General features: G+C 52.6%; 1 protein-coding gene across 1 annotated transcript; it reads right to left on the reverse strand.

Annotated features, from left to right (window-relative positions):
- Positions 1-7,520: 7,520 nt before the first annotated feature.
- ADRA2B (adrenoceptor alpha 2B) lies at positions 7,521-11,525 on the reverse strand. The gene has a single exon (XM_084775912.1). The coding sequence runs from the start codon at positions 11,105-11,107 to the stop codon at positions 9,761-9,763; it is 1,347 nt and encodes a 448-aa protein (XP_084632038.1). The 5' UTR covers positions 11,108-11,525; the 3' UTR covers positions 7,521-9,760.
- Between the last annotated feature and the right edge of the window lie 278 nt (positions 11,526-11,803).

The raw sequence follows: 11,803 nt of genomic DNA on the forward strand, positions 1-11,803 counted from the left end.
GAGAAAGTCCTGTGACCTGTTGCTGATGTCTGTCACGGGCCTTGGAATGAGGCTGGGGAGCAGAGACACTGATGAAACACATTAGATATTTCCCTGAGAACATTCTGATCCTTCACGTTGGAGAGAATCTACTGGAACTGGATGTGGGGTCTTTGGAGCCATGGAACCAGGGGTGAGGGAAGACAGATAGGACAGATGGATGAAATTCTATATGGAATATTCTGGAAGGGTTATCTTCCAGGACACTGAATCTACCCTCCTTTCATAGAGTTGCTGAGCAAAAGATCCACCTTGCAGAGGATCTGAGGTTCCAGAGTGACGTCGTTGAAGGAGAGATAAACATGTTTTTTGTTTAGTAGATTATTGAATCTACTAGCCTCAAATATTTTACATTGGTATTCAAATATTTCACATTGATACTGTTGATTGATAGAAATTTAAGACTATTTTTTCAACTTTTGCTTTAGGTATTGTATATGGTATGTTGATGGAAACTTAAACTGTATATTGTAAGTTGGTAAAAACTTAAGATCACTTTGACATTTATTTAATGTATTATACATTTACAACTTATTTGAAAAGATGAAAAATAAGTGTTATAACTTGTTCAGAATGGTCAGAGATAGAAATTGGTCACATATAAATCTTACTTGATACTAAATTACTTAAATTACAGAACAAGCCTTATTTAGGTTTTTAAAATATGTTTTCAAAGGAATAGATAGATGATGGATAGGATAGATAGATAGATGGTCTTCAAACACTTCAGAGATCCACAGAAAATGGCATGTAATAATAAAGGGCTTGTATGATAGAGAGACACATCCGCTCCTGGCATCTCCTCCAGACTAATTATGCGGGCATCAAGCAATAAGAGTGGCAGATAGCCCCTGGACCGAGGAACTGCGCTTATCTCTACTGCTGATGACAGAGTGACCATCCTCTATGATGAAGCCTAATACTGAGAAATTGGCTGGCCAACCTTGCAGAGAGTAGGTGGGCCAGTCCTTCAGGATTCCTGCTTCAGAGCAGTCTGTCAGATGCTTTGGCTGGCAGGCTGAAGACTGGATGCCCCGACGATGGAAAGGAACTTTTGACAGTCCAGACAGTCAGCTCTCTCTGTCCTGTCAATACTTTTGGAAGTTGCTTGCCTGCACTTCCTTCATATTAAATAGAATTTCCTTCTGGGGTCTCTGATGGGGTTGAAGACTAAGATAGCCACAGTACTACTATAAGCTTCAGTTTAAGGGGGAAAAAATCTTTAGACATTAGGATAAGACTCAATAGTATAGGCTAGGTAGTGGAATAATTTCTCAAAAATTGTCAACTACAAATGGAATGGTCCTTGTAAATGTGACTTACTGGATAATTCTTATAATTATTTTGTTGTATATAGCTTATTTTATTTAATAGAAAGGGGGAGGTGAAAGATAGATAGACATGTTTTTTGTTTAGATCCCAAGTGTGGGATAAGGAACAGACTTGTGTGAGAACAGGTGATGTTTACCCCCTTAGAAATCGAACCACTTTGTGGGAGAGCTTGGCTGTTACCAGCTGAAAAACATCCTTGAATAAATTCTGAAAGGAGATTAAAAAAAAAAGAGCCAAAAGCAGGAGGTGGGGCTTTGGAGACTTGGAATTGAGTGGTTGCTCATCTCTGGCTTTCAAGATGCTCCTCAAGAGAACCGCTCTAGTGAAGGCTTCAGGGCTCCGGGCTCTGCTGATGTTCCAGATTCCAGCAGAAGAAATGTTGCTGCGCCTGATACCCAGGTTTCATTTTTGTGTTCGTTAATCTTCTCTTCCTCAGGTTTATGCTAGTCAGGTTATAAGGGAGTTATGCCATCTGATAAGTTCATAATAAAATATAATTGTTAAGAAAATTGAAGCCGGGCAGTGGTGGCACTCGGGAGGCAGAGGCAGGTGGATCACTGTGAGTTCGAGGCCAGCCTGGTCTACAAAGTGAGTCCGGGATAGTCAAGGCTACACGGAGAAACCCTGCCTTGAAAAACCAAAAAGAAAAAAAAAAAGAAAGAAAAGAAAATTGAGCCTATATGTCATGATTCTGCCTTTTGCACCCTCACGCCCTATTAGGATGTCCTAAAGCTCTTAGCTCTCTCTTAGCTCCAGTCTGAGGGTATCCAGTGCCATCTGACTTTAAATGGGGGACTTGTGACTCAGAGGGCTTTAGTCGTTTGCCCGAGGCCACATAGATAGTGGGCAGCAGAGCCAGGTTTGTAGCCAAAGCCTTTTTTTCTTTCCGTGTTACCACTAGAATCACCTCAACCACTGCCCCTCTCTTCCAGTCCCCTCTCGGCCCAGTTGGTCTTCACCTCGACTCTCTGTGGCTGGTTCTTGCCCTGGTCCTTCTCAAACTCTGTGGAGACAGTTCTTATGCCTCTAACACAGCCACAACCAGATGGATCTCCCAGCAGAATCTCCCAAGGAAACTGCAGGGAACGCAAACCAAAACAGAACAAAATACAAAGTCTACATCCAAGACATGTCCCCAGAGTCCCCAGCATCAGATGACTAGTGCCAAGATGGCTCCAGTTTGCTGGACTGGTCCCAGGTCCCCTAACTCCTCACTGAACGCATGCCCTGGGGCTAAGGGGAGGGGGACTGGAGCCCTGTGGCTAGATTATCCACACAGCCTTGTTCTGTAGGCGCCTCTATTGGATGCACCCAGCCTGTGCTTAGCCTCACCTGTGCTGTCAGCTCACTTCCTGTCTTGCCCCTCCCCTGCTATCACACAAGCTCTCCTTTGGCCTTACTGTCAAGCCCAGTCGGGTGGCCTGGGCCCTGTCCTCAGATTCCCCCTTCTCTCCCTTTCCTGTGGCTCCTGAGATAACTCCGCCCCCCCCCCCCCATGTTATCTGAAGCATGTTCTAGTCCTGGCCTTTCATCAGTCTAGAAAGAAGCCCAGAGACAGAAAGGAATTTACACCAAGTCACCCAGCAATTTGGTAGTCCTGCCTCTGGGCACCACAAGGGCTTCTAAGGCAGCTATGGAGACTTTCAAAATCTGAGAGCTGGCTGCCCCTGTGGTCTAAGCCACCAGGCCAGCGGAGGAAGAAGGGTTTCCAGTTGGAACAGCTGTGTCAGAGGCACCTGACAAAGAGCACTCTGGGAGGAACCCAGGGAAGCCTGCAACCTATAACCATGTGGGGCCAACACACACACACACACACACACACACACACACACACACACACACCTCCCCTCTTACTGGAAGGAAGGAAGGAAGGAAAGAAAGAAGGAAGGAAGGCAGGACGGCAGGAAGGCTGGGTTTAACCCTTGCCTCCCCCTCCCCCCAACTGTCCAGGGAATCCAAGTGGCAGGCCCGGAGAGCCTCTCACGCTCCCTCCCTCACAGCTGCAGATGGGATGGGATGGGAAAGGGACACAAGGACACCTGGGTCCCCTTGGTCACAGCCCAGCCCTTTTCCCTCTTAAAGTGGTGGCCCAGGGTCCCCATGAGAGCGGGGTGGGGGGGTGGGGGGGTTGTCATTCCGGGAAACCCTGCATGCAGCCTTGAGATTAGAAAGACCCACTCCTTAACTCCAAAAGGGGTCCTGGCCCCTTATCAGGGAAACCAAAGACACCCCCCACACCCAGGCCTGGCCCCACACCTCCCCCGCCTGCTCGTCCTGCTCTGGAGCCCAGAGCCCCAGAGGGAGGCAGAAAGGACAGAAATAGCCCCAACTTTCCAAGGAGAGAAACACTCGTTTGGTATCTAAACTGTTCCGGTTCCCTCACAGGCACTACAGATCCATAGAGCCTGCAGGGCCCCCTGGAAGCCCAGGACCATCCCTCTGGGTAAGAAAGAAGTTAGAGGGTCCAGGGGCAGGAATGCTGAGTGAAGGGTGCAAGCCTCCAAGACAGGAAGGGTCAGGAAAAAAAGGAAGAGGAGGGAGGGGGAGGGGGAGGACACTGGAGCTAGAATCTCAGGGGTAGGAGGGGGGTGGTGATGGGTCTCTCCCTTGGAAATCACTGCTAATCAATAGGTAGCCACAAGGCCAAGCCAAGGGCAGAAGCCTTTGGCCCAGAGCCTGCTCATGGTGTGAGAAGATCAGAGCCCACAAGCTGGGGAGGGTGCACGCTGACACGGGCTCCTTCTAGCCCTGGCCTCCTGACAGCATGCTTCCCCAGACGGATGGAAGAGGGACGGATGCAGAGCACACACACACACAAAAAAATCCCAGAAGCTAATTTTAGCCTAGTGCGCCCCACCTCCCCTGCTGACAGTGAGCAGAGACTGGAGGGTGGGGGGTTCGCACCCCTGCCTGGGCTCCTGCTTTTTATGGGAGTGCCACAGGCAGGGTGTACCCCCAAACTACAAAGCTGACACAGCCAGAGTGACCCGACAGCTCACCCGGGGACAGGCTCTGGGGGCTACTGAGAACGCTGAGGCAGGGGCCATAGGTTGCATTGAGTCCCTGTCTGGACTCTGGCTGCTGACGGCAGCAGCCCTTCCTTCTTCTACCTCAGTCCCCTCACTTATGACACAGGGATAATAATAACACCATCTCAGGCAGAGCGTGCGCGCGCATTAAGTCCTGGACCCCGACAGCTCAGAGCTGTCTTCATTTCTGCCCCCACTGCATACTTCAGAGGACTGCGAACAGATCTGTCACTCCAGACAAGGTTCTCAGTTCTCCTCTGAGGTACAAAAGCGAGGCAAGCAGCCTGATCCTGCCGGGATCCAAGCCCTGAATACAACTGATTAACACAACTGATTGATTTGAAGAATCCCCATAACTGGACCTTCCAGGGAGCTGGGAGGAGGAGGGCAGAGAGGAAGCCACAGGCTGGAGAACTGCAGGACCATAGGGCAATCAATCCTCCGTGGGCAGGCAAGGACACGGAGGCTCGGAGAAGGATGAAACCTTTCTCTAGGAGTCTCAGAGCTATGGCAGAGGCAGGACACGAACCCTGGGCAAGCCACCTGCCCACTGACACTTGGAGATAAACAACCCCCACACCAGCCCTGCTACCCACAGTGACCAAGTCCCCTGAGCAGAGTCCCTGGCCTCACTAGGGCAGAGGCTCTGCCCATCCAGCAGCCACCCCGCTTACAGGCTGGTCCTCTCATAACTTTCTTTGCACACGTGTGCCCAGGTGGAGGCCACACAGGGTTTGGGTCGGAGGAGGCTTGGGCTTGGTTACCCACAAGACTCCCCTTGTTTGCAGAGCCTTCTGTTCTGAGCAGGTGGTCCAGGGTGCTCTAAATAGGAATTCTTAAGAGCATGGATGGATTCTGAAGCCATCCCCAAGGGGATTCCCGTGTGCTAGGAGTACGGTCCCACAAGCAGGGGCAACTGGAGGGGGGCCTGCTTCTTTAAGTGTCTTCTGGGATGGGGACACCCCTATGTCATAGAAAGGGATCCTGTGAAGGCCCGCGTTCTCAGCTTTCTTCTACCAAGAAAACTGCGCAGCCCCTCGTTGGCACTCTAGGTACTACCCGTGCCGCCACTTAGTTTGCAAGAGTTTCTTGTCCGTATCTTCACCCCCTTACCAACCTAGTGGTCCACAGATGGGCTCGGAGAGGTCAGGAGTGGCTTAGAAAGGCAAGGAAAGGAAGATGGTGGAGAGTGGGGCTGGAGCTGTCTCCACCCCTGCCCCCTTAGCTGAGTGGGCCTGGCTGAGTCCTGAGAACCGAGGTGGCAAAAAGGGGTGTGCCTAGGCCAAGACCTGGCAGACCTTTCCAGAACACCAGCCTATTGCTCCTTGGCTCTGTATATACGGCAGTTCTTTCAGTAAGAAGTTTCAGGACTAGGCTGCAGAGGTGGCTCTGTGACGGAGAGCACACGTTCTTTCAGAGAGCCCAGGTTTGGTTCCTTGCACTAACATAGTCACTTAAAACAAACAAACAAACAAAAACCCCTCTAACTCCAGTTCCAGGGTATGCAAAGCTTTCTTCTGACCTCCACAGGTACCAGGCGTGTGTGTGTGTGTGTGTGTGTGTGTGTGTGTGTGTGTGTGTGTGTGGTTTTTCAAGACAGAGTTTCTCTGTGTAGTCTTGGCTGTCCTGGACTCGCTTTGTAGACCAGGCTGGCCTCAAACTCACAGTGATCCACCTGCCTCTGCCTCCTGAGTGCTGGGATTAAAGGCATGAGCCACCACGTCCGGCCTATATGCATTTTTTAAAATGGCATTTTGTATGCTGTACTACCTGATGCTAGATACAGCTATGGCCCCGATATGTGCCACCTGAGGTTACTGATCTTCCCTTTCCAGGCCCTCAGCAGAGTTGCCAGAAGTGGAAAGCCTGAGGCACACACACACACACACACACACACACACACACACACACACACACACACACACTCTTAGGTATTTGGTGTTAGTGGCAGACATGAACAATCAATCCCAGCACTGCCGCCTACTGAATCCAACTGGCTCTCAGCCTCAGAATCTCCATACCTCTAACAAACTGAAGAAAGGCTGTCATGAGAGAGAGAGAGAGAGAGAGAGAGAGAGAGAGAGAGAGAGAGAATGGGCATCCTCAGCCTGGGTGTCCAGCCTGGGTGTCATAGCTGTGTGGTTCCAGGTTTCAGTTGAGTGACCTTGTGTCTCAGTTTCCTTCCTTGTAAAATGACCACACATAGCAAGAGCATGTGGGTTTGCTGAGATTTAAGTAGGATTTAAGTCAGCTAGATGTGATCCAACGAAGAAAGCAGGCACTTCAGTGACCCTGTAGTCTCTGCACCTTCCTGAGTTTTATTTCCCTGGGGATGAGATGGGCAAGTGCCTGTATGAGGCCCTGGAGTCCTCAGAGTTGACTGTCCTGCTGGGGAAGACCTGGGAGCAGGGCAGAGAAGGGCCTTCTTGTTAGATTAGCAGCCAATCCCATGTCCACTGATGTCAATGGATACCCTTGCTGGTGACCTCCAGGCTCCAGTTTGATGGCTCTTCCCTTGCTCCTAGAACCAGGGCAGCCCAGCTTAGCGCCCTAGGGGCTGCCTCTTCTGCCTTCTCTGAGGCATGGAGCACAGCTACCTCCTTTCCTCGCTGGTGGGACGGCTTGGGGCTTCAGGCACCTCAGCAGGCCTTCCAGCTCGGATTGCTGAGAGTTCATTTGGGATAAGTGGAGCAAGGCATGCCCATTCCTCTCACCTGGCGCTAGCCAGACACAGGGGCTAAGTGTCCACCGCTCTAGAGTGGCCTGCCTCCAGCAGCAGCACACAGCAGGGGAGTTCAAAGCTGTCTCCCAGATACCATCAACTCTATGTGGCCTTCCCCTGCCCCACACACTTTCTTACCTTGCCTGTTTGTGCATCCCTCCTCTGAGACCCAACCCAGCCCAAATGCCACCTCCTCAAGGAAGCCTGCTCTTCTTTCCCTTGCAGACCAGCTGGCTTCGTGGGCTCGTGCTCAGTAAGGATGCTGTGAGGATGAAAAATAGGCAGGTAGGGCAGAGGAGAGAGCTAGCCCTGGGGGGGAGCCTCCGCTCATCGGGACACTCGAGGAATGCCAGGAGTCACCTGACTTCTCTGGGCAACCTTTAGACACAGGACTCATCTTGCTTATCACAAAATAGCCTTTATTGATAAAACAGCTCGGAGTCTTAGAAACACCTGCATGTCCCACAGAGCATACACAAGATCAGCCAGCAGACGGTTGCAAATCAGCCCCTCCGCCGGGCAGTGGTGGCACTCGCCTGTAACCCCAGCACTCGGGAGGCAGAGGCAGGCAGATCTCTGTGAGCTTAAGGCCAGCCTGGTCTACAGAGTGTGAGTTCCAAGATAGCCCAGGCTACAGAGAGAAACCATATCTTGAAAAACCAAACCCAAGCCAAACCAAAAAAATAAACCAGCCTCTCAGCCACATCCAAATCAATGTCCTGGCCTCCCACCAATGGAGGACCAAGCTGGACAGATATCCTCTCTAAAAGGGATTCTATTTGGCGCCCACCGTTGTCTCTGCCTGGGAAAATTCCCTCAGCACCTTCCAAATCTGATAAATCCATCCTGGGCTAATAGCCTACCTGGCTCAAGCTGCCCCTTCCCACAGGCTAGGAGAGCTATGCCCAAAGCTGAAGTCAGACTGTCCATGAGGAAGGACATACATACACCCCTTACAGATGCCCAGTCACTCTGGGGAGCAATTCCTAAGCTGGGGGAGCAACCAAGAGGTAGAGGCGCCCCAGTGCACAGCCATATCACCATGAGGGGTCTTAACAGGCAATTAGACATCTTTCTGGGCTAAGGTAGACTTAGCTATGTCTCCAAAGGCCCACATGGGGCTCGGGGAGTTGTCTCCACCTCCACACACACACAGTGGGTGGCTCGCCCAGGAGTCCACAGGGCCCTGGCTGCCTGTTCCAGCCCCAGCACCCACCTGAGGATCTCATCTCAAACTGCTTCCTTGATGTGAGTATTTTTAGCTTAGGGAAACGATTTGCCTGCTCGATGACAAAGGACATATCCCCTAATGGGGTTGGGGCCAAGCCACTGAAGATTCTGTGGGTGTTACAGGTAACGGACGGAGAAGCCAACACCAGCGTAATAACACAAACCTTTTTGGATACAAGAATACATTCTCAAAGAAATTCTGGAATTCACCTCAACCCACTTCCAGTTTGGGGTAGGAATTCACACGCCCCAAGCCCAGAACAAAAGTCTACAGGAAGGCTCACAGTGGTAAACACATAGGAAAGAGATTTTTATATCACTAGATAATCACATTTGCTGGCTCTCTAGCGCATTTCCCCCATGGAGCTCAAAGCTCTCTGCAAAGCCTTTCATCTCCCTGCGGCAAGTAGGCGGCAGGCAATTGTCGCCCTCCTCTTTGCACAGGTGAATGCCAGTGATCCGGAGGAGCCCCTATTGAAGCTAAAGCCAGGCTTCCAGACCTCCCCACTGAGGCATCCAAGTGCCCACTTGCCTCCCAGAGGGATGCTAAGTGAGAAAACCAACCTGTGCTTCTAGCCTTAAAAGAGCTACAAGTCTAAAAAAAATAATAATAAAAACAAAAACAAAAACAAAACAAACAAAAAACCACAATGCTAGCCCGTAACTACACCGTCCCAGTAGCCAATGGGAACCACAGGTGCTCAACATAGGCGAACGGTCTTCACTCCATCCTCTTTCTCAACATCAGGTCCTCCTGGGAACGTAGAAGGCTGCTTCCTGCTCTTTGAAGGGCATGAGGAAGATCAAGCCTGGGGATGTAACTCAGTTGGTTGAATGCTTGCCTAGCACGCTTGAAGGCAGGAACTCATTCCCCGGTATCACATTAACCAGCCATGGTGGTGAACGCCTGTGATCCTTGCCCTGGGGAGGTTACGGCAGGAGTACCAGCATTTCAAGATCATCCTCAGCTGCATAACAAGTCTGAGGCTGATCTGGGCTACATGAGACCCTGTCTTAAGCAAACAAACAAACAAACAAACAAACAAGAAAAACAAAAACACCACGAGTGAGTGGCCTGCCAAGGCACAGGGGGTCTCCAGGAAAGGGAAGCCTGCCTGTTGGCTTACAGGTGGCCGGGAGGGAGGTATTTTAATCCAGTCTGTCCTTGGCCACATTTGGGGGGAGGTCCAAGTTACCCTTGCTCAGGAGAGAGTAGGGAAAAGCTACCCCACAGTACAGTCAGCAAGGGAAGGTTTCAAATGGGCCCCTGGGAACATCATTTTTGTCCTTACCCCTTCATGGGGGATTCTGAGAATGAGGTCTGCAAGTGGGCCCCCAGAGAAATGGCCGCGTAGACTATGGGGGTAGTGTCGGTACCAACCCACACACGGGCAGCGAGCAGGCTGGCTCACCAGGCAGTCTGGGTCCATTGCCTGCAAAGGATCCTTCGAAAGGCACGGCGGAAGTCCTGGTTGAAGATGGTGTAGATAACGGGGTTCAAAGAGCTGTTGCAGTAGCCAATCCAGAAGAAGAACTGGAAGATGCCATGTGGTACTTTGCAGTGCTGTGGGCAGATGGCCCCCAGACTGTAGCTGAAGAAGAAAGGAAACCAGCAGACCACAAAAACGCCAATGACGACTGCCAGCACAAAGGTGAACCTCCTCTCTCGGCTCAGCTGTGTCCGTCGGCGCCACCACTGCCCACTGGCAGCACCCACATTCCTGCTCAGAAGCACCTGACCACGAAGTGTGGCCAGCACCTGGGAAGCCTGGGGCTGCTGCAACGGTGGGCTGCATCCCGAGCCAGGAGACGCTGGCAATGTTTGGGGTTCGTGTTCTTCCACGCCCTCTTCATCCTCCTCTTCGACTCCCTCTGCAATGGCCCCACTAATGTCCTTCTTCTGGCTCTGGCCTGGTCTGGGAAGGGCCGACCAACTGGATGGCAAAGCTCTGGACTCAGCATCTTCAGGGGTCTCCCCTTCCTCCTTCTCACTTGGAGGTTTAGGGTGCCCGTTGGCCTCTCCCACAGAAGGTAGAGGAGAGGCCAGGGTGGGCACTTTAGCTGACGTTGGAGCTCCCCCAGCGACAGGACGGGGCTTCTTGGACTCGCCTTCCCCGGAGGCCCTCTTGGCCCTGGAACCTCTGCAGTGGCTGCGTTTGGCAATTACGTAGATTCGCAGGTAGACAAGGATCATGATGAGGCAGGGAGCAAAGAAAGATCCGAAGCTGGAAGCCAAGATGTACCAAGCCTCTTGGTTGAGCTCACACTGGGGGAGCCCGTGGGGCTCCGGGCGCTGGTCGCCCTTGTAGACGAGGGGTGGTAGAGAAATGGCAGCTGCAATGAGCCACACAGTGAGGATGATGCATTTGATGCGGCGCGGGGTGCGCTTGGAGTTGTACTCCAGCGCTCGGCTCACTGCCCAGTACCGGTCCAGGCTGATGGCGCACAGGTGCACGATGGAGGAGGTACAGAAGAGCACGTCTAGCGCCAGGTAGACCTCGCACCATGTGCGCCAGAAGTACCAGTAGCCCAGCAGCTCGTTGGCCAGAGAGAAAGGGATGATGAGAGTGGCCACAAGGATGTCGGCGGCCGCCAGTGACACCAGGAACAGGTTTTGTGGTGCACGGAGTGAGCGGCTGGTCAACACAGCCAGAATGACCAGCGCATTGCCGAAAATGGTGAAAAGGATGAGAAAGGTGATAACCGATGCGATGGCGGCAGTGGCCTGCACCGAGTAGGGCTCCTGGTGGTCCATGGCGGGGCCGGACACGTCCAGAGGTACCGATGCTGGCCAAACCCCGGTGCGTGGGAGACAGCGCCACCCTGGCGCCGCTACTGTTGGGAGTCGTCCCCTTGGCTTTAGAGATAGCTCTGGAGTCCCACAGCCTACTGACAGCGGCCTAGGAGGTTCGGGGACACCGGAGACCAGCCGTCGCTCTTCTACAACCCCTTCCACCGATGTCCATCGTCTCTGCAGTCCGCCCCAGAGAAGTTTTCCAAGTTGTCCCACTGCCGTCCTGGGACCTGAGGAAAAGTCGCTCCGTCGCGCCGCACAGCTGCAGGGCGCACAGAACCGACTGGGGAAAGTGCAGCGGGCGCTTGGAAAAGGCGCTCTCGCTCTCGGATCCGCGCCTGCAGTCAGCCGCCGGAGCAGGGGCGTGGGGAAGAGAGCTAGCACAGCGGGCGGAGGGAGGAGACTGGGGGCGGGAGTTGGAGGAGGGAAGGAGGCGGGGCAGGCTATCCGAAGGAGGGTGGATGGAAGGTGCGCTTTGAGGGAAAGTGGACCTGTCACCCGCTCCCTTTACTAGCCTGGGCCCCAGCGCCTTTCTCCTTCCCACCGCTGCGCGGCTGAGTCCGGAAAGCAAGGAGTCTGGGGTCTTCGGTGTTCTGGGAAGGATAAGTAACAGAAGAAGATCGGTGCCTGCCGGGAGCTGAGGTTCATTTGCCTGCT

The sequence above is a fragment of the Acomys minous genome, assembly GCF_964271855.1.
Source record: "Acomys minous genome assembly, chromosome: 3".
Taxonomy (NCBI): Eukaryota; Metazoa; Chordata; class Mammalia; order Rodentia; family Muridae; genus Acomys; species Acomys minous.